This window comes from Nerophis ophidion, linkage group LG07 (assembly GCF_033978795.1).
Source record: "Nerophis ophidion isolate RoL-2023_Sa linkage group LG07, RoL_Noph_v1.0, whole genome shotgun sequence".
Classification (NCBI taxonomy): domain Eukaryota; kingdom Metazoa; phylum Chordata; class Actinopteri; order Syngnathiformes; family Syngnathidae; genus Nerophis; species Nerophis ophidion.
In genome coordinates, this window is record NC_084617.1 from 15,082,156 (window position 1) to 15,106,473 (window position 24,318).

Here is a 24,318-nt window from a genome sequence, read left to right on the forward strand (position 1 = left end):
GTCCAGCTCGTGGTGCCCAAGACCAGACTTAAGACCAGGGGAGACAGGGCCTTCTCTGTGGTCGGCCCTAAGCTCTGGAACACTCTGCCCCTCCATGTTCGAACTGCTTCCACAGTGGAGTGTTTTAAATCTCGTTTTAAGACCCACTTTTATTCTCTGGCTTTTAACACTACGTGAGTTGCGTGGTCCTCTGTTGCCCTCTGTGTCTTAAAACTTTGATTTCTATTTACTGTTTTAATTGGTTTCACCCTTAAAATCGTTTTTAATCATATGTATTTTATATTGCTTTTATATTGGTTTTATATGTATTTATTTTTATTTTTTGTTTTTATTCAGTCATTGGTGGAGCTCAGGATAGTATTTGAATGTTGTTTCTAATATTGTTGTGTAGCACTTTGGAAACATTTTGTTTTTTAAATGTGCTATATAAATAAAAGTGGATTGGATTGGATTGGATTTTCATACATCTTTGAAAAAGCTCCAGGGATCCACTAGGGCGGCGCTAAAGAGCTGCATGCGGTTCTAGAGGCGCGGGTTGCTGACCCTCGGTTTAGGCAAGCAAGCTTGTTGACATATTCATGTATTTTATAACATTACATTAACAACATTTTACAACATTATAGGTTGACGCCAAATTAGTGGCCTAGTGGTTAGAGTGTCCGCCCTGAGATCGGTAGGTTGTGGGTTCAAACCCCGGCCGAGTCATACCAAAGACTATAAAAATGGAACCCATTACTTCCCTGCTTGGCACTCAAGAGTTGGAATTGGGGGTTAAAACACCAAAAAATGATTCCCGGGCGCGGCCAACGCTGCTGCTCACTGCTCCCCCAACCTCCCAGGGGGTGAACAAGGGGATGGGTCAAATGCAGAGGACAAATTTCACCACATCTAGTGTGTGTGTGTGACAATCATTGGTAATTTAACTTAACTTTTAATTTTTAAACGACAGCGAAAAAATATAATGCGTTATACCAGATTAATGCAATCATTTTTTGCAATCAATCGCACCTTTTTGCACTACTGGTTTTCAGTTTTCAAACTGTGACTCATCTCTTCCAGTAACGACGGTAATCACACCTCAAACTCTTGTGTCACTCGCACAGGGTCGCCTCGCCCCCCCCCAATCCTCCTCTTCACATTCACACGTTGAGACGCACACTGTGTCAGGTCATCTATACCCGTGGATGGCTGCTGACGCAATCTCACAGGACATGTCATCTAATGTAGGTGAGAGACATCTTGTCCTGATAGAACATCAGTCCACATGCAGCAAGCATCACGCAGAAGAAAACACAGAGTCTTTGCGTTAATTGTATGCATTTCTCTGTGTGTGTGTGTGTGTGTGTGGCACACAGCTGTACACACAACTGACTGTAATCCAGGATGATCCAGACTCACACTTAGCGTCTCACAGCTGTCCCACTCTAATCTCCCCTTTCTGTCACACAAATACACACAACCTGCTCTCAAGTTGACACTAAAAAAGGGGGGAGAATAAACAATACAGTGCGTAATATCATCTCAATGGCTATCTTTTTTGTTTGCCTCGTGAAGCACGGTAAAACAACACAAAAAGGAGTACAAAAATAACACAAGGAAGATGACACAAAACAACACACGCACACACAAGCACGCTTGCACTTACCTTTGAGTGACGGGGGCTGGTACACATTCGGATTGACGCGCTTTGGTTTCAGGACTCCGTTCTCCCCGACGACCCACTGCCAAGACAAGGACAGATTAAAGCAGGGGTGTCCAAAGTGGGGCCCGCAGGTAATTTTTTAACGGCCCCACGGCACATTTTAAAAATACGATTGAAAAATTTTTTTAAAGTAAAAAGTGATTTAAAGGCCTACTGAAACCCACTACTACCGACCACGCAGTCTGATGGTTTATATATCAATGATGAAATATTAACATTGCAACACATGCCAATACGGCTTTTTTAGTTTACTAAATTACAAATTTAAATTTCCCGCGGAGTTTCCTGTTGAAAACGTCGCGGAATGATGACGCGTGTTTGTGACGTTATTGGTTGGAGGGGACATATTAGCCCAGCACCACTTACGGCTAAAAGTCGTCTCTTTTCATCGCGTAATTACACAGTATTTTGGACATCTGTGTCAATGAATCTTTTGCAATTTGTTCAATTAATAATGGAGAAGTCAAAGAAAAAAGATGGAAGTGGGAAGCTTTTAGCCTTTAGCCACACGAATACACAGTGTTTCCTTGTTTAAAATTCCCGGAGGTGAAGCATTACTATGGATCAGAGCGGTCAAGCGAACATGGATCCCGACTACATGTCAACCGTCAGTTTTCGGTGAGAAAATTGTGGTAATAAGTCGCCTCTTACAGCAGAGCTTCTGTCCTGCTGCAGCTTCGTGACTTCCCTCAACACACCCGTCAACACACCCGTGGCCACACCCCTCCGACTATCAGGTACTATTTAACTCACTAAAATAATAGCAACACAATAGGCAGATAAGGGATTTCCCAGAATTATCCTGGTAAATGTGTCTAAAAACATCTGAATCGGTCTCACTGCAATCGCCTTTTTTTTTTCTTTTTCTAGTCCTTCACTCTAAATTTCCTCATCCACGAATCTTTCATCCTCGCTCAAATTAATGGGGAAATTGTCGTTTTCTCGGTCCGGATAGGTCTCGCTGCTGGAGGCTCACATTATAAACAATGTGAGGATGTGAGGAGCCCTACAACCAGTGACGTCACGTGCACATTGTCTGCTACTTCCGGTAAAGGCAAGGCTTTTTTATTAGCGACCGAAAGTTGCGAACTTTATCGTCGACGTTCTCGACTAAATCCTTTCAGCAAAAATATGGCAATATCGCGAAATGATCAAGTATGACACATAGAATGGACCTGTTATCCCCGTTTAAAAAAGAAAATCTCATTTCAGTAGGCGTTTAAAGGATCAAACAGGTGAAATGTATCAACAAAATGTTGCAATGTTTACTCTAATAACACAAAGCTGCCTTGCAGGCTGTTTCTTTCTTCGAAAAATAATAACGAATAAAAATCAATGTCATTATGAATTATTGACCTATTCAAGGCTCCAATTACGTCACGTTAAATTTTCCACTTTTACATATTTTTGGGGGAAAATGTTGCATATTTTGTGTTTGCCATATAAAAAACTGAGCTGTTTTTTTAAAGAAGGGCCTAAAATGAACAAACAAAAAACATAAACAATAAAACTTATAATTGACAGATAGATCTGAAGTTGATCTCAATATTATTGTGTTAAAAGTAAACAGTAAAAAAATTTATAATTTATTTTCTAACACTTTAATGAGTAGGACCCTTTTGAAACCCTATTATTAATTGTGTGTGATTTGTTTTTTAATGTCATTGCTCAAAAAATAATAATTAATTAAAATCAATGGTGTTAGGAGTTGACCTTTTTAATGCTCCAATTATTATATAATCTCAAATATTCCACTTAAAAAAATTATTGGGTGAAAATATTGCATATTTTGTGATTTTTCCATAAAAAAACGTTTTTTTTGTGACAAAAAGAGCATACAACTTAAATCTTTATAATCATTATATTGACAGATAGACCTAATGTTGATCTAGAGATTTAAAACTTGAATAATAATTAAAAAAATAATACTGAATAATGACACATTTTTCACATTTTTTTGACCAAAACCCTTTGGGGTCCCTGGGATCGAGCCTGAGTGGAGGCCGAAATGTATATTTTTTAAACATATATTGTATTGTTTTTTAAAATAAAAAATATCAAAATGGCTCCCACTTGCTTTGATTTTTCAGTGTGCGGCCCTCAGTGAATAAAGTTTGGACACCCCTGGATTGAAGCGTTCAGTTTGTGCATACTGTGATTTGTTTTCAAAATATATAAGATGTCAATTAAAGTTACAATCAGCAACAATTGGGTGAGTGGGATCACATTGCAAAACACAATCTGCAGTCTTTCCCCACAGGGGTGCAATCTATTGGTCATTGTCTATTGTAGAATTGGCATCGTTGGCCATGACGCATGTGCGTGTCATTTTAATGGATGCTGCGGGAAGCAAACTTTCAGCAAAAAACATGAAAAGAAAAAAAAAAGTTTAGAAACACACATTAACTGATTTTTTTCCCTTCACAAGCAAGATGACCATGCCTGTGAGTGCTTTTAGAATGTTGGAGTGGGGGCTGCTTTCAGTCTCCAAAAGACCAGAAAAAAACCCACTAGATTTGTTTGAATCTAGAAGGGTGCGAATACTCACCACAACTTCCTAAATAAATAATGTATTCTAGGTCGTGACAGTCTTTTACAAACAATTATTGTTCGTAAAAGACTATTATCAACCCTAATCAGCAGATAGATAGATAGATAGATAGATAGATGGATAGATAGATAGATAGATAGATAGATGGATAGATCTTTATTGATTCCTTCAGGAGAGTTCCCTCAGGAAAATTTAATTTCCAGCAACAGTGTACAGATTTGAGATCTAATTAAAAAGTAAATAATGGGGGTATTAATGGAAACAAAATACAATAATATTACAATAAGAATAAAAATAAAAAGCAACAATGAGAGTAAAAATGTAACAGTAAAATAAGACTATAACAAGAGAAACAAGGCAGTAGTGACCATGTTATGAAAAAGTATTGCACTACTGTGACTTTCTAAACCTTGAAATTATCTATTTTGTCCCTTAGGAAAATACACCCGTAAATAATCAATAAAACATCGAACAAATTAAGCGATAGAAATTAGGTAAATTAAAGAGAAATGCTCATTCCATGATAAATTATTAATAGATAGGACTTTTATGGTAATTGGGTTGTACTTGTATAGCGCTTTTTTACCTTTTTTTTTTAAGGAACTCAAAGCGCTTTGACACTATTTCCCCATTCACCCATTCACACACACAGATTCACACACTGATGGCGGTAGCTGCCATGCACGGCGGCGCAAACCAGGACCCATCAGGAGCAAGGGTGCAATGTCTTGCTCAAGGACACAACGGACGTGACTACGATGGTAGAAGGTTTGGGGATTGAACCAAGAACCCTCAGGTTGCTGGCACGGCCGCTCTCCCAACTTCGCCAGGCCGTCCCAAATCAAATACAGTTGAAGAGTAGTATTTTGGCTTTTTACTATTACTTTCTTTCATTTTATTAATATTACTAGACTAAGTATTATTGTCATTTTCCATTACAATTAGTATTTTATTTTATTAAAATCTTATATCAAATTCATCAATTCAAGAAGAAACTTTATGTTTTCAGGTTTGTTACATTAAAGAGAACATTTTAAATATTTCATTACAGGATATATTATCAACAAATATGACTTTTGTCCCAATATAGTAGTAGTATTTTGATTGTTTTACAATTACTATTGTATATTTTAATATTACTGTGCTATCATTTTTATTAAAAAAAAAAAAAAAGATTTTTACAGTGACAAAATATTATACAGAATTATATTAATAACATTGTTTTGATATTTTTCAAGTTAAATATTTAAAAATATTTTTTCCGATGTTTAATTTTATGTTACAGTATATTCCTAATACATATGACTTTTATCCGAATACAGTACATGAGTCGTATTTCAACACTTTTACTATTATTGTATTAAGTATACAATTCATTATTTTTTAAATAAATATTATTTTTATTTTATTCTATTTAAGTCATTTATTAAAAAATACCCGCTAAATTGCCAAATTGATCCTTCCTGCTATATCTCCTTATGCTCTGGCAGACTAGGTGCGTATGAGCAGTTTTAAGAAGCAGGGTTACGATGCCATCTACTGTAAGGAGTTGTAAGGACGAGCTGCAATAACAGGCTGTCCCATCATAATGTGTTCATGAGCGAGGGCGAAAACCAATCAATTAATGCACGGGAAACGCCAATCATAGCAGAATAGAAATAATTGTAAAAACGGTCTTCAAAGATTTGGGGTGACAACAAACATAAATACGCAGTAATTATAATTGTAATAATAATAATCTTAACAATAATAATAAAGTGCTGAATTCACCTTTACCTGATGGCTGGACTGGTCATCGTCAGGTGATGACTGATCTGCTACTCTGAAGAGTGTGGCGGGTGTTGGCCTCCTACGTCGGATCTACACACAGCAAAATAAAAAGGTGCATTATGTACAGGCTAAACTCCAAACCAGCTGGGGGCGACATATTATCAGAAGGTTGGAGTATCTTGCAGTTTTCTCTGTCAGATAGGTGACTTTCGTAATGCTCTTCTAACAGTAAAACATGATTTGTCATTAAAGCCTTCTTATGAACACTCCATAATAAACAAATATATATGAACTTGCTTCTTTTGGCACACCCTTCGCACAGTATATAAAAACAAAAACAAAAAAAAACAGCAGGCTTCGCTACACATCTGAAAACACAGTCGAGATCTCCGTCAGACACTGGATCGTTAAATTTGATGTTTGTTTTTCTTCAGCAAATATGCTAACCTGGCATGATGTTGATGTTAAAAGCGTATTGCTAGCAAGTAGCTGATATTGCTTTGTGTCTTCCTGTCGTTAATGTTACTTTGTTCTGTTGGAGATGGAAATTGTGACGCTTGGCGGGCGGTGCTCTTCCTTGATGCAGCTCGGGCTCAGACAAAGCGTACAGGTAAGAAATAATGGTTTATTTAAACTAAAAACAGGCTAAGAACAGAAACACTGGGGCTAGGCAGAAAAGACAAACAAAGAGCTACTAGCATGTGAGCTAGAGGAACAAACTGAACACTTGCACGAGGCACAACAGGCAAAACAAAGAGCTAGCATGTGAGGTACAAAAACGCAAAAGGCTAAGCGTGGAAGCTAGCGAGTCCAAATACATAAAACCGAGTCGTCACTTGTGAAACACAAACCGTATGTAACACAAACTATGAGGAGAGAACGAGTAAACGGAAAGGGCCGGCTTAAATACAGAACGTTATAATCAAAACCCAGGTGCGCGTATCAAACAAGAGCTGGTGGAACAAATGAGAAACCATGGTAACAAGATAAAACAGGAAGTGGAAAACCTAAGAACAGGAAGAGTCCAAAACGATCGAAAAAACACAAAAGGACTCAAAAACCAAAACCATATATGATCTGGGCGGCGGACCATAACAGGGAAATATGGCTCTTTAAAGGGAGCCAGATCTTTCAGACTCATTCTTTTGAAAGAGCTGGTCCTTTTATTTTATTTTTAATCAATCAATAGTAGAGGTTATAAGATAACATCCCTATATTATACATTTAAACAAATATCACACTATTGGTGAGAACTACTGTATTCTAAAATAATGCCTAAAATGTTTCAGTTTTTATTGTAAACCATCCATATGGTGATACCATAAACCCACGCTTTAACAGTCACAACACTTTTGAATTTTCCCTCACCTAAACAATGTGTAGCACAAGAGCCTTTTAATAACAGAAATAATTATACACAAATAATAAAATGTACTTATGGATATAAAAAGTATAAATACAAGTGGAATAAAGATTAAGACATAATACAAATGTGAATACACAAATGTACGTGTGTATGCTTCACCTAATATACATGTGAGAAAAATGAACCAGAAAAGTAAATCAAAATAAAATCCTTAAATAAAAAAATGAAAATGATATACACATATTTATTTACATAAATATATATACACACATACTGTACATACATACACATATACACATACAAGACTGTCTCAGAGAATTACAATATTGTGATGAAGTCCTTTATTTTCCATAATGCAACTTAAAACATGAAAATGCCATACATTCTGGATTCATTACACATCAACTGACATATTGCAAGCCTTTTATTATTTCAATATTGCTGATTATGGCATACATCTTAAGAAAACTCAAAAATCCTATCTCAAAAAATTTGAATATTTTATCAGATCAAGTAAAAAAAAAAAAAAGATTTATAACAGCAAAACAAAATCAAATATTTGAAAAATGTCAATTATTGCACTCCGCACTTGGTTGGGAATCCTTTTGCACGGATTACTGCATCAATGTGGCGTGGCATGGAGGCAATCAGCCTGTGGCATTGCTGAGGTGTTATGGATGCCAAGGATGCTTCGAAATCGGCCTTCAGGTCATTTGCATTATTGGGTCTTGTGTCTTTCAGCTTCTTCTTCACAATACCGCACACATTCTCTATGGGGTTCAGGTCAGGGGAGTTGGCAAGCCAATTGAGGACAATAATACCATGGTCAGTACACCAGTTACTGGTGGTTTTGGCACTGTGGGCAGGTTCCAGATCATGCTGGAAAATGAAATCATCATCTCCGTAGAGCTGAAATAACTGAAAACATGTTTTATGTTCTTGTTTTTTCAAAATAGTCACCCTTTGCCCTGATTCCTTTTTTTGCACACTCTTGGCATTCTCTCGATGAGCTTCAAGAGGTGGTCACCTGAAAGGGTTTTCACTTTACAGGTTTGCTTAAAGCTCATCGAGAGAATGCCAAGAGTGTGCAAAGCAGTAATCAGAGCAAAGGGTGGCTATTTTGAAGAAACGAGAATATGAATGACATGCAAATAAAAATTTAATTAGGAGGACCTAAAGGAAATTAAATTAGCTCAAATATACCTACAAACGAGGCATATTGATGCAGTGACCAAATACAGAATGCCGGATTAGCACTCCACACAAGTCAATAACGTCCAAAGGCAAAACCCAGTAACTAAATTTTGGTCAAAACTGAGCTGATCATTTTGGAGTTCCTAGGTGATATGCTTTACATTAGTGTATGCGATATTGTAATTTGTTCCGTAAGTAAGCTGTTACGCGCATGGCAGGACCTAGCAACTACCACATAACCGCGTAGATACAACAGAAAAACCTAGTATCTCAAGGGACCAATCGGAGCTTCTTTGTCAGTTGCCTTATTTGTTGCGATCTGCTGCTCAGATCTTCACGTTTGTTTTTTCATTCTCAGTCTGACCCGTTTATTTCCTGTTTTTGTCCATCACTATGGTTACACATCAGTTCACCTGCTGCTCACGCCCCGCACACCTGCTACAGATAATCACCGTCACTTTATAAGCCGTCCTCTTTTGTTTGTTCAGCCTGGGTTCATGATTTGCTTTTCACGCAACAAGTTACGCCTGCACTCTATATCGTATGTATATTCTTGCTAAGCTTTTCACGTTAGCCATTCATTGTTCATTCCAGTTCTCATGCTGAAGTTTGTTTTACTGTTTTATGTGCCTACGTGCCAGTTTAGTTTGTATTTTGTATATCTTAACTTTTATGCTAGCGTCCTTTGTTTGTTTTATTCTACTAGCTCTAGCATTTTTGTTATATAGCTCTTTTTGTTATTAAAATACATTTTGTATATCTTACCTTTGCTGTGTTCACTTGACGTATCCTCGAGGGAATCGAACCCGGCATCACAATGCCGAACCGGCGTAACATTATCGTCTTTAATGAGACATTTGCATGAATGGGGGCCGACGGTCAACCTGATTATGTGATATTATGGCACGAGGGGATATTTGGAAGATTGGTCCAGGACGTTGCAAGCACCTTCATTAAATGTATTGTTCTCGATTCTTCCCCTTACATACTCTTTTGGGCAGATAACTGTGGAGGTCAAAATAAAAACTGGACGCTGTACACGGCTCTTGCCCAAAGTGCAAACGCAGAACGGGGCCCACCCGAGATTGTGATAAAATATCTGGAGAAAGGGCACACGTTCATGAGAGCAGATTCAATCCATGGCTCAATCGGCAAGAAAATGAAAGCTCAAGAAAACATCTATACGTTTGATGACTTTGTAGATCTTTGTAAGACAGCATCAAGATAGATTGGTTTTCCTTTGTTTTCTCAAACTCAGCTAGAAGTGAGTTACTAGGTTTTGCCTTTGGACAGGAGAACAACCTCACTTTTGTGCATTCACGCACAACAATAAAAGTTTGGTGGACAAAATGAGATGAAAAAGGGGCGGCATAAAACACTTCTTAGAAAATTTGAGAAATTTGCACATGTAAACAAACTTTGGTGCGTTCAAGGACGGCACAAAATTTGTCGGACAAAACGGCGCTTGCCAAATAGTCTCTAATCACTGAAGCACGTTTAAAATCAACAGTGTGATTTGTAACAATTAGGAAGGTGTGTCATGTTTGTCGTCCTACAGAAACCATATTAAATCTTTTTCCACCAAACTTTTATTTTGAGAAACGCTCCAGAGAGCCACTCGGCCGGCGCTAAAGAGCCCCCGATCTGAGGAATCCTTTTCGTCAAAAATGAGGATTTGTCAGCGAGTGTAGCATAGGAGGACTCAGGAGTCCACCTCCAGGAAACATAGTGGATTTAATGAAATGCAGATCACGGCTTAGTTTTGGGGTTGGTGTGCGGGGAGAGGGGGTTAGCCAACCTTGGCCATGACATGAACCTTTGTGTGTCCACCTCATGACGAGTGATGAGCGTGTGTGTTTGTGTTGCCAAAGCAGAGGCTCACAGCAACACCACGTCATGGAGTGTAGACGTCACCGTGATTTATGACGCCTGGTCACGCAACCTGCTCCCACTTCCTGTTTACAGTCCCACCTCCCATTTGTCCACCTCGCTGACACTAACACGATTGTGTGTTTCCTGTCCTTTTCCTCGACAAGGATGATTAAGAGGGCTCCGCCACACCACACCCTCTCCCTGCCCGCTGCCCGCCTGTATCTCTCCCCAGGCAATGTGAGGCAAGCTGGGGTCACCTGCTACCTTACGGGGCAGCCCAGAGGGCGCTCGTAGTCAGGCAGACGGCAGATGTCACTGCCCCCAGGCCGTTAACCCTTTTTTTAAAATAAAATACAACAATTACTAAAAAATATATACAGTATATACTCAAATAGTATACACACATGTGTGAAGTTAGCCCCCCTTCTAACTGCATATATTAAAATAATTTGTTTGTGCTGCGGTAACATTTTTTGTTTGTGTCGTTATTGTTTGGGTTATTCTAAAATACATTTTCTGACTAGTGACGTCATTTACGGCAGCACGACTTTTAACAGGGGCCAGGAAACGCCTGCATATAACCCCAATTCTTCAGAGTTTGCACTGGCTCCCTGTTCATTTTAGAATTGATTTTAAAACATTGCTGTTTGTTTTTAAATCTTTACATGGACTGGCACCTCAATATATCTCGGACCTCATTCAAATGTACATTCCTGCGCGCGCTCTGAGGTCCGAGAGCCAGTTCCAGCTCGTGGTGCCCAAGACCAGACTTAAGACCAGGGGAGACAGGGCCTTTTCTGTGGTCGGCCCTAAGCTCTGGAACACTCTGCCGCTCCATGTTAAAACTGCTTCCACAGTGGAGTGTTTTAAGTCTCGTCTTAAGACCCACTTTTATTCTTTGGCTTTTAACACTACGTGAGTTGTGTAGTCCTCTGTTCTCTGTTGTCCTCTTTGTTTTTTTATACACTTTGATTTCTATTTTACTGTTTGAATTGATTTTACCCTTTGAAATAGTTTTAATCATATTTGTTTTTATATTGTTTTTTTGGGGGGTTTTATATTTATTTATTTTTTGTTTTTATTCAGTCATTGGTGGAGCATAATATGTATATATATATTTTTTATTTTTATTTTGTTTTAATATTATTTTTTTTACAATTGTTTTTAACATGGCTGTGCAGCACTTTGGAAACGTTATTGTTGTTTAAATGTGCTATATAAATAAAGTGGATTGGATTGGATTTAGCGCCCCCACCTGGTCAAAATCTCCACAAACTTGTCTGATTCATGTGTGCTGCAACATGTTATGTATAACTATTACAGTATTAATATTACTATTATGGTTTTTATGGTATCCTATCCAGGAGATCGCAAAAAGCCGCTGCCTGACCATTACTCAGAAAATCTGCAGACTCCTCCCACCCCCAACAAGGACTGTTTTTACTGCTGGACTCTAGAAAGAGATTCCGCAGCCTCCGTAGCAGAACCTCCAGGTTCTGTAACAGCTTCTTCCCTCATGCCATAAGACTCTTGAACGCAACAAAATAATCCCCTCAACTCCCCCCAAAACAAAACACTGATTAACACGCTGGAATATAAAGACCATATAACATACATCCATGAACATTGATTCATATGCCAAAGTGCAATATATTTATCTGGACAGTAATATATCTATTTATATCTGCACCTTATTGCTTTTTATCCTGCACTACAACGAGCTAATGCAACAAAATTTCGTTCTTATCTGTACTGTAAAGTTCAAATTTGAATGACAATAAAATTAAGTCTGAGTCTAAGTATTTAACGTGTTATTAATAACCCACCTCCACCATTATCAAACTGTCCCCAAACTTGTTCAAAACATTTGTGCTGACGTTTTTTTTTGTCAATTATAGTTCTTATTTCATTAGCGTTTTGTTATTCCTTACCAGCATTCCCAGCACATTTTGGCCGATGAAATTTATCTCAAGACAGTGCTCAAACGCACACATCAGCTGATTCACCAAAACTTATGTATGTTTGTTTGTTGTGTACACAAAATAAAAACAACTTGTAAAAATATATATATTATAAAGCTCATCCGTTATTATTGATTCTTTGATCAAATGCCACAATTGTCATCCTCTAGCGTAACTCAGACCTACTTCCTGTCTACAGCGTTCTGGGTAATGTAGTATCCAAACATTTGCTTCCCAGTTTACATCTACCTACATATTTAATTAAAATGTATCCAAAGTACGGCAGTTAAGAACATGTTTTCATTTGAAATTCTGTCCTAGCCAAGAGGCAGCCTTTAAATGTAAGTAAGAGATGTTGGAGTGTGATGATAATCTCTTAATGGCTCTCATTTATCAACAAAAATGGTTCTGTTTATTTCTACAGTTAGTATTTATCAATGCTAGGGCTGTTATTAAGTAAATAATTTACTCCAATTAACCATGATTAATCCAAAATCAAAAATGTGGTTAATCTGATTAAAATGTATCATTTTACAGCACTAATTACTACTATTATGTGTTATAATCAATGAAAACAGTACATTAATTTGCCAATGAGCCCCGAGTATGTGCTTCTACTGCGATTTAGCGTTTCCTTTTAAGTCTGTGTGCTATAAAACAACAATATAGATGGATAGATAGATAGATAGATAGATAATACTTTATTGATTCCTTCAGGAAATATATTATTCATTTTCAGAATTGTGTGGGAATCCTGTGCTTTTTGAGGTTAAGGTTGCAAGAAACACTTATAACATTGATGAAAAATGTCATCGAAAAAATCCTTAAAACGTTGCAACTTTTGCCACAACTTCCCAAATAATGTGAAGCGACTTAGGAATTTTAGAAAGTGACAGGCTTTTACAAATAATTATTGTGAAAAAAGTTGTCAAGTCCAATCAGCAAACTGACTGCAGTGACTTCCTAAATGTTGAAATGATCTATTTGGTCCCTTAGGAAAACACAACTGTAAATAATCAATAAAACATCATAAAATTTAAGCCAAATAAATTGTGTAAATTAAAGACAAATGCTCATTCCATAATAAAGTTTAAATAAATAGGACATTCATCAAATACAGTATAGGAGTAGTTTTTTGGCTTTTTACCATTACTTTTATTAATATTACTGGACTAAGTATTATTGTCATTATTATAAAATGCATTTTATTTAATTAAAATCTTATATTGAATTAACCAATTCAAGAAAAACATATTTTGAGACTTTTTTTCATTAAAAGAGAAATATTTAAATGTTTGATTACATGACATATTATCAACAAATATGACTTTTGTCCCAATCCAATTGTGGCATTTATATTTTCTTATAATTACTATTATATACTGTATTTTAATATTACAGTAGTATAATAAGTACCATTGTCATTTTTATTATTAAAAATTTTTTTTTTATTGTGACAAAATATTATACTGAATGATTTAATTCTATAATGAACATTGTTTCGATATTTTTCAAGTTAAATATTAAAAAAATATAATGATACAGTATATCAATAATACATATGAATTTCATCCCAACAGATTATATGAGTTGTATTTCAACATTGTTACTATTATTACCGTATTAAGCAAACAATTCATAATATTTTCAATACTAAAAAAAAATATTTTATTCTATTGAAGTCATTTATTTAAAAAAAAAAATGTTAAAATCATTACATTATGTTTTGGTACATTTTTGTTCTGAATTCATTATCCTATAAAGGTGGTTTGGTTTTCAACTTCAAATCATTTCAACACAACTTTATAGAGGATTCCGGAAGGAGTCCGAGAAGACCACTCAATATTAGTGCAGATCCATGGTTGCCATTGTGTATTTTTCAGGAAAAATCTAAAATTTGTGAATAGTTACATTAATTCAAATGACAATCAGACATATATGGTCTATAAAAGGTGGGTAAGTAATATTATTATCTTTAATACGCATCATTTAAGCCCGTCATTAAAACACAACACTATCATGATGGCGGTGCCGGGCTGTTGGCTGACATTGGCATCGCTTCATGACACAAACACACTCTAGTAATTTTCCAGTCTTAAAAAAAAAACGCACCCCGTTCGACCCCGCGTTACGCAATAATCGTATGTGACTTCCTCATTGACGCCAACAGTGGGGCGCAGAGATTACAACGTATTATGGCTGGCCTCCTCCCTCTTCCCTGCTGGGCTCCAATCTGTCAGACGTTCTCTTCTGTTTGTGGGATGGAAGAGCGAGCATGTTCGGTACAAAACGTCTTTAGGGTGAAGATGATGTGGGTCTGATCCCCAGGGCACGGCAGGCCTATAAAAAGCGGCGTCACTAGAACAGTGTAAACTAGATCACGGTGGCCTCCGGGGGAATCGGACCAAAACGTCAAGCATGGCAACTTTTAGCTGATATCAGCTGAGCATATTCATATAGAAACAAAACATTGATGCATAACCTTTATGCATTGGAAAATAAATAACATGCCTATGGGACCACCAATACATAAGCAGAACTAAAAAAAAAAGTGAGGCAATATTTTTTTTTGAGTTCACAAACTTATATATCAGATCGTAAATGTTTGGAGTTTGTTAAATGTACTTTTAAATTATAATTGAATTAAACTTACCAATTAAGCCAACTCAAAAATGCTCCTCCTTGTGTCTGCTGCCGAAAGAGGAAGTGCACGCAAATGCTACAAAATAAAAGCTCTTCCTCGTTGTGTGTGTGCACGCATGTAATAATTTATATATACAAACCCTGTTTCCATATGAGTTGGGAAATTGTGTTAGATGTAAATATAAACGGAACACAATGATTTGCAAATCATTTTCAACCCATATTCAGTTGAATATGCTACAAAGACTACATATTTGATGTTCAAACAGCAAATAATCATTAACTTTAGAAGTTGATGCCAGCAACACGTGACAAAGAAGTTGGGAAAGGTGGCAATAAATACTGATAAAGTTGAGGAATGGTCATCAAACACTTATATGGAACATCCCACAGGTGTGCAGGCTAATTGGGAACAGTTGGGTGCCATGATTGGGTATAAAAGCAGCCTCCATGAAATGCTAAGTAATTCACAAACAAGGATGGGGTGAGGGTCACCATTTTATAAGCAAATTGTCAAACAGTTTTAGAACAACATTTCTCAACGAGCTATTGCAAGAAATTTAGGGATTTTACCATCGACTGTCCGTAAAATCATCAAAAAGTTCAGAGAATCTGGAGAAATCACTGCACGTAAGCAATGATATTACAGACTTTTGATCCCTCAGGCGGTATTGCATCAAAAACAGACATCAGTGTGTAAAGGATATCACCACATGGGCTCAGGAACACTTCATAAAACCACTGTCAGTAACTACAGTTGGTCGCTACATCTGTTAGTGCAAGTTAAAACTAGACTATGCAAAGCCAAACCCATTTATCAACAATATCCTGAAACGCCGCCGGCTTGGCTGGGCCCGAGCTCATCTAAGATGGACTGATGCAAACTGGAAAGGTGTTCTGTGGTCTGACGAGTCCACATTTCAAATTATATTTGGAAACAGAGGACGTGGTGTCCTCCAGAACAAAGAGGAAAATAAGCATTCGGATTGTTATAGGTGCAAAGTTCAAAAGCCAGCATCTGTGATGGTATGGGGGTGTATTAGTGCCCAAGGCATGGGTAACTTACACATCTGTGAAGGCACCATTAATGCTGAAAGGTCCATACAGGTTTTGGAGCAACATATGTTGTCATCCAAGCAACGTTGTCATGGATACCCCTGCTTATTTCAGCAAGAAAAGTGTTACAACAGCGCGGCTTTGTAAAAAAAGAGTGCGGGTACTTTCCTGGCCCACCTGCAGTCCAGACCTGTCTTCCATCGAAAATGTGTGGCGCATTATGAAGCGTAAAATACGACAGCGGAGACCCCGGACTGTTGAACGACTGAAGCTCTACATAAAACAAGAATGGGAAAGAATTCCACTTTCAAAGCTTCAACAATTAGTTTCCTCAGTTCCCAAACGTTTATTGAGTGTTGTTAAAAGAAAAGGTGATGTAACACAGTGGTGAAAAATGTCCTTTCCAAACTACTTTTGCACGCGTTGCAGCCATGAAATTCTAAGTTAATTATTATTTGCAAAAAACAAATTAAGTTTATGAGTTTGAACATCAAATATCTTGTCTTTGTAGTGCATTCAACTGAATAGGGGTTGAAAAGGATTTGCAAATCATTGTATTCCGTTTATATTTACATTTAACACAATTTCCCAACTCATATAGAAACGGGGTTTGTACATACACAAAGTATAATAACAATACAAATATATAATGCGATTGATTTATTCTTAATTTATTCTTGAATCAATTTAATGATTTGTTATTTCAAAGTAAGACAACATTTGGTTTAATCCACTGAGTTTTAAGTAACTGTGAGTTAATTATTTTAAGTAGCAGTTACATAGTCTGCCAACAAGTTAATATTAATCAAAAATAACAAATATAATAAACTTAAAAAGAAGGAAAATGTTACTCACACTCAACATTTTTAAGTAAGTACAACTTTTAACAACATTTTAAGTTGACACTACTTATTCTAATTAATCATTTTGAGCATTCGGGTTTACAGTGTATGATGATTTTCCTCTTTCCTGACTTGTAAATGTTGATAAAATTTCGAGAATCTGTGAGTCACGTTTTTGGAAGTAAGTAAAAGAGCAAACCACTCTTGTCATGTAGAGGATCTTTGATTAGCTTTTTTTGCAATAGATAACAAAAAGCAGCGGTGCTTTTCGCGTCGTTTTCGCCAGTTTCAGGTCCTGAAGTGTCCCAACTTGTCAGATGACCTTCTTAGCTATCTACTTTTCAGGTGAGAGGCATGATTTGTGATCTACAATAAACTTCTAGGGTGCAAGAAAGCAAGGAAACAGCAGACCATTTGATGATGTAAACATAGGGACACACAGAAGTGATCACATCGCCGCTATAAATAGTTTGTCTGCGTTAGCGCTTATAATAACAATATCACTAATACTTGGGTAAAATTCAAGTCCATCCATCCATCCATCCATCCATTTTCTACCACTTATTCCCTTTTGGGGTAGCGGGGGGTGCTGGCGCCTATCTCAGCTTCAATCGGGCGGAAGGCGGGGTACACCCTGGACAAGTCGCTACCTCATCGCAGGGCCAACACAGAGAGACAGACAACATTCACACCCACATTCACACACTAAGTCCAATTTAGTGTTGCCAATCAACCTATCCCCAGGTGCATGTCTTTGAAAGTGGGAAGAAGCCGGAGTACCCGGAGGGAACCCACGCATTCACGGGGAGAACATGCAAACTCCACACAGAAAGATCCCGAGCCTGGAATTGAACCCAGGACTGCAGGACCGTCGTATTGTGAGGCAGATGCACCAACCCCTCTTCCACCGTGAAAGACCCCCAAAAAAGCCCTAAAAAATTCAAGTCACAAAATGTTAATGGAGTATTGATGCCACTTTTTCCAATGGTTATTTATTGGATTTTATGGGCAAAAAAATAGTGGAGCCCCCGTTGGCTCGGCTGTAAGCAGACTTTTATTTACATTTATTTAAGATTTAGAATGCACTTAAAAAATCCATTCGTCGTCATGACTTTCATAATGACTGTGAAAGATAGGCAAAATTCCCAAAAAAGGGCAGTTCCTTCTTAAAGAAACAATCATTCTGGCATGGAGGATCCTTGACTTGCATTTTTAGCAGCAGATTCCTCAATGGAGTAAAGCACTCCTTCCATAGAGGATCTTTGACTCACATTTTTGTGACCTTGTTATGCTGTTTTATCACATCCATCTGAAAGACAGCAGATTAATTTCCTGCTTGTACCACTGCCCTGATTTTTAAAAACCAGTGTGAAAAGCGGAATGAGTAATTAAACAACAAGTTGACCTTTCCACTCTGGGCCATGGTCACCTCATGCCTGCAGCCACCCCATCTTCCTCAGCAAGGTCATCTTGGATGTGTGTTTAGGCTCCTTATCAGGTCGGACAACTGCCATGCTGCCCAGTATCTACTTCACAATGTCACAGTACAAATTGGAAATCCTCTTTCCACTCAATGAAGCGCAACTCCCCAGCATTGGCAGCACTCATGCGGCCCCTGACCATGACAGTACCACCACAGTGCTGGACCGTTGCCAGCTATTTAGACGATGATGTCCTTGTGTTGACTCACGTTCAGTAAATATGTACACTGACTACTCGCAAGTACAACAAGACCAAAGAGCAACAGCGCTTAGATTTGCACAGTTTGGTGGAAAGGGGCTTATGTCTGCTGGTTGGACTGGGGAACATATTCTTTGTGACAGCACAGGGCTTTTTGCAGGATTAAGCCTACAGACAAAGCTCAGACAGAACGTTTCTGTGAGAATGGCGTACCGTGAGGCTTCGGCGTGACCAACTTCCTCTCTTCCGGCCTGTGGACACGAATAAAAGGCCGACGGTGGCGGTGAAGGTCGTGGCGAGGCTAATTACAACTGTATCTTTATTCTAATGAACAGTATCGCCCAGCGCTCATTATGTGGAAGGTCTGACCCTTGGCCTCACTACTAAAAAAAAATAAACAGACAGTCCAGCATCTGGAGGGGCTCCTCAATGACCTCCTGAACGGCACTAAGAGCGTCCAACAGCGGCGTGCTTGTAATGAGAAGGGATCGCACTTAATGTCACAACACAATGTTCTCCTCTCGTCATCGTGTTTGAGTTTGTAGCGGACGCCTCATAAAGATCACGGCGTTCCAAAAGGGGCGGGGGACTGTTGCAGCCACAAACAAGAGCGACCTGACAAAAGACTGTTTCATTCCTAAAGCCAACTGTCTCTAGTCATTAATCAGTCTCTGTCTTGTATGGCCCGGATTTGCACCCGAGCAATGAAATCAGGATATATGCTTCATTAGGTATAGCTGCATAGAAACAGCTGTATCAAAGAAAGATCATATTTGTATATAATACAAAACATGACGGCTGCCATTTGAACAGATTAGACATTTCATTAGGTTAAAGTCAGTCAAAAAACTGTCATAGTTTAAAGGCCTACTGAAACCCACTACTACCGACCACGCAGTCTGATAGTTTATATATCAATGATGAAATCTTAACATTGCAACACATGCCAATACGGCCGGTTTAGTTTACTAAATTACAATTTTAAATTTCCCGCGTTGAGGGGTTCCGGTTTGGTGACCGCAGGATTAGGTCTCTGCTTTTTGCAGATGATGTAGTCCTGATGGCTTCATCTGACCGGGATCTTCAGCTCTCACTGGATTGGTTCGCAGCCGAGTGTGAAGCGACCGGAATGAGAATCAGCACCTCCAAGTCCGAGTCCATGGTTCTCGCCCGGAAAAGGGAAGAATGCCATCTCCGGGTTGGGGAGGAGACCCTGCCCCAAGTGGAGGAGTTCAAGTACCTAGGAGTCTTGTTCACGAGTGGGGGAAGAGTGGATCGTGAGATCGACAGGCGGATCGGTGCGGCGTCTTCAGTAATGCGGACGTTGTACCGATCCGTTGTGGTGAAGAAGGAGCTGAGCCGGAAGGCAAAGCTCTCAATTTACCGGTCGATCTACGTTCCCATTCTCACCTATGGTCATGAGCTTTGGGTCATGACCGAAAGGATAAGATCACGGGTACAAGCGGCCGAAATGAGTTTCCTCCGCCGTGTGGCGGGGCTCTCCCTTAGAGATAGGGTGAGAAGCTCTGCCATCCGGGAGGAACTCAAAGTAAAGCCGCTGCTCCTTCACATCGAGAGGAGCCAGATGAGGTGGTTCGGGCATCTGGTCAGGATGCCACCCGAACGCCTCCCTAGGGAGGTGTTTAGGGCACGTCCAACCGGTTGGAGGCCACGGGGAAGACCCAGGACACGATGGGAAGACTATGTCTCCCGGCTGGCCTGGGAACGCCTCGGGATCCCCCGGGAAGAGCTAGACGAAGTGGCTGGGGAGAGGGAAGTCTGGGTTTCCCTGCTTAGGCTGTTGCCCCCGCGACCCGACCTCGGCTAAGCGGAAGAAGATGGATGGATGGAAATTTCCCGCAGAGTTTCTTGTTGAAAATGTCGCGGAGTGAAGTCTCGGGTTGTAGCGGACATATTAGCCCGGCACCACACACGGCTAAAAGTAGTCTCTTTTCATCGCATAATTACACAGTAATTTCGGACATATGTGTTGGTGAATCTTTTGCAATTTGTTCAATTAATAATGGAGACTATAAAGAATAATGCTGTTGGTGGAAAGCGGTGGATTGCAGCTGCCTTTAGCACCGAAACACAGCCGGTGTTTCTTTGTTGTGAAACTTTAACACAGAGCGGTCAAGCGAACATGTTTCTCTACGTAAAACAGCATGTTTTTGGATGGGAAAATTGTGATATCATGTCGGCTCTTACCGGAGAATTCAGTGGATTATGGGACCTCCTCCTGCAGCTCAAAAAGGCAGCTGTGATCTTGGCTCCTCGGCTTCTCTGAGAGACACCGCCGTTCCCCGCAGCCATCCGACTTTCAGGTATGACTTTACAATCTCACTAAAACACTATTAAAACGATAAGCAGACAATGGATCTTCCAGAATTATCTTAGTGTAAATGTGTCTAATTACATCTGAAACGCCGCCTGCCGCCGCCTTTTTTTTTCTTTCTAGTATTTCACTCTAAACGTCCTCATCCGCGAATCTTTCATCCTCGCTCAAATTAATGGGGAAATTGTCGCTTTCGCGGTCCGATTAGCGCTAGCAACTGCTGGCTATGATTATAAACAATGTGAGGATGTGAGGAGCCCTACAACCCGTGACGCCACGCGCACATCGCCTGCTACTTCCGGTAAAGGCAAAGGTTTTTTATTAGCGACCAAAAGTTGCGAACTTTATCGTCGATGTTCTCTACTAAATCCTTTCAGCAAAAATATGGCAATATTGCAACATGATCAAGTATGACACATAGAATGGACCTGCTATCCCCGTTTAAATAAGAACATCTCATTTCAGTAGGCCTTTAAAAAAGGAGACTTTTTTTTTTCAAATTCAAAACTTATTCCAAGCATATATATGTACTTCAAATCTTTTCTGTTACAGGCTGGATTCAGTACATTATTCGGGACCCAGGATGGAGCGCTCGCCTGTGTATCGTCTAGGGACATCTCTGCGCTGCTGATCCGCCTCCGCTTGGGATGGTTTCCTGTTGGCTCCACTATGAACGGGACTCTCGCTACGGTGTTGGATCCACTTTGGACTGGACTCTCACGGTTGTGCTGGATCCACTATGGATAGAACTTTCACAGTATCATGTTAGACCCGCTCGACATCCATTGCTTTCGGTCCCCACATATGCGGTCCTCTCCAAGGTTTCTCATAGTCATCATTGTCACTGTCACCGACGTCCCACTGGGGTGAGTTTTCATTGCCCTTATGTGGGCTCTACCGAGGATGTCGTTGTGGTTTGTGCAGCCCTTTGAGACACTAGTGATTTAGGGCTATGCACAAACATTTATTTATTGATTGATTGATTCTTTGTTATAAGTTGATCTGTATTTCTTTCTTTTTTATTTTCTTTAATGTTAAGGATACAAAAACTATTTAAACTGGATTTACCTGTCAATTTAGTCTTTTTTATTTACTTTTCATGCCCTATTATTTATACTAAATACAAACATGGAAAATAATAATACATCATTTCTTAATATGTAATTAGAAATGTACTTGAACAGCCTTTGTTCACTGATTGTGTTTTTAACGCATACATTCAGGCTCTCAAAGCCAAATCTACTCCTAATCGCCAAGACTAATAGAGCCAGAACTTGTTTATTGCTTTTAATTGGTTCTGGGGCTGGTTATGGTAGAAACATTTCGGCAGAGTAGCAATTAATAATTATACATGGAATAATTCTTCAAGCTGAAGCAAAGTGAATAAAATGTTTCTGACTTTGTAAACACAGTTTTTAATATTAAGAAAGCCCTCTAGACATGAAATAAAACCCACATATTCACCTTAACAAGCTGCAAACTTCAAAGTGTGACATAGCGAGGGACGACTGTTTTACAATACTCACTAGGCTGCATTCGGCTCCTTAGCAACTTATGTGTTACACGACTAATAGTAAGGTAGGGTTGTGCGGTATACTGGTATTAGTACCGCGATACTAATGAATCATATTCGGTACTATACCGCTTCTGAAAAGTATCAGTCCGCCAGCCCCGTCGTCGTCAAGTCGTGTCATCGTTGGTTCACGAGCGGACGAGGATGTTCGGTAGCGCACAATCACAGAGTACATACAAGCAGACAGTGTGTAGACCAGGGGTGTCAAACTCAAATACAGAGTGGGCCAAAATTTAAAACTGAACAAAGCCGAGGGCCAAGGTTGAACAAATTAACCTTGTAATGGGGACCCAAACAAGTTTTGCATTGAATATTGAACAAGCAAGGCTTCTGTAATAGTGACATGCAAAATCCAGTTTAAAATAATAACAATTAAAAAATATCAATGGCACACCAAATAAAATGTAAAAAAACATTGAATGCCTCTTTTCTACTTGCAGCCTTCTGTTGTAAATATCAAAATAAACTTGTTCCACAGGCTAATAATACATTTGAAAATAAAATAACAATAATGAATGAATCAAACATTCAAGCTTTGAAGTAGCAAGAGTAAGTGCATGAATAAAACGTTAATTATTGCTCAGTTTGCTACACTGATTTGCTTTAACACTAAATATGGAACAAGCAACGCTTAGGGCAAAATCAACTTTCAAAAAACAAACGAAAAAATGGTATATTAAATATTGTTTAAATAAAAAAAAAATGTATACCTCTTTTCTATTTGAAAACTTCTGAGGTAAATATCAACATTAACTTTGTCCACAGGCTAATAAATTTGAAAATAAAATAACAATGAGGTGGGCGGGGGTTGGGGGGGTTGGGTTTGGTGGTAGCGGGGGGTGTATATTGTAGCGTCCCGGAAGAGTTAGTGCTGCAAGGAGTTCTGGGTATTTGTTCTGTTGTGTTTATGTTGTGTTACGGTGCGGATGTTCTCCCGAAATGTGTTTGTCATTGCTGTTTGGTGTGAGTTCACAGTGTGGCGCGTATTTGTAACAGTGTTAAAGTTGTTTATACGGCCACCCTCAGTGTGACCTGTATGGCTGTTGACCAAGTGTGCCTTGCATTGACTTACGTGTGCTTACAAGCTGCTTACATTATGTGACTGCATGGGTCGGCACGCTGTTTGTATGAAGGAAAAGCGGACGTGACGCCCCCAATATTGTTGTCCGGGTGGAAATCGGGAGAATGGTTGTCCCAGGAGATTTTCGGGAGTGGCACTGAACTTCAGGAGTCTCCCGGGAAAATCGGGAGGTTTGGTAAGTATGAGTATTAGGGGTGAATGCGGTGTTACAGCAGCACCGGCTGTATAGTACCGGCGGGCCAGCTCTAATGTTTATTTGATATTGCCTCAAGGGCCAAATGAAATTACACGGCGGGCCAAATTTGGCCCGCGGGCCAGAGTTTGACACCCATGGTGTAGACAGAAAAGGGAGAACGGATGCATTTTGGCTTTAAAACTAACTATAAAGGTGAAGTTATAACACTGAAACGCCCACCGGAAGAGGTGCTTTAAGACATGGCTATAGTCCATTTGCAGTCGGCAGTGTTTTAGCTACTGCTAAATCACTAGTCCTCGCCTCCATGGCAACAAATAAGCTAAGTTTCTTACAAGTATCATCCCTGCAGGACGAGGAATAGCTAAACATGCTTCACTACACACGGTAGCTCACCGGCGTCCAAATGTAAACAAACGCCATTGGTGGATCTACACCTGACATCCAGTGTAATGATACCAAGTACAGAAGCGTATCTAGTCGATACTACTATGATTAC

At 39.1% G+C, this 24,318-nt stretch overlaps 1 protein-coding gene across 2 annotated transcripts in view; it reads right to left on the bottom strand.

Annotated features, from left to right (window-relative positions):
* Positions 1-24,318, bottom strand: part of ppp1r1b (protein phosphatase 1, regulatory (inhibitor) subunit 1B) — an 85,276-nt gene that overhangs the window by 13,379 nt on the left and 47,579 nt on the right. The window contains exons 3-4 of one of the 2 annotated variants that reach the window (XM_061905413.1): positions 6,024-6,113; positions 1,646-1,721 (exon numbers count right to left, since the gene is read on the bottom strand). In XM_061905413.1, coding sequence (XP_061761397.1) covers positions 1,646-1,721; positions 6,024-6,113 — 166 coding nt within the window. The remainder of the gene's footprint in view (positions 1-1,645; positions 1,722-6,023; positions 6,114-24,318) is intronic. The other variant, XM_061905414.1, reaches the window with a different exon arrangement.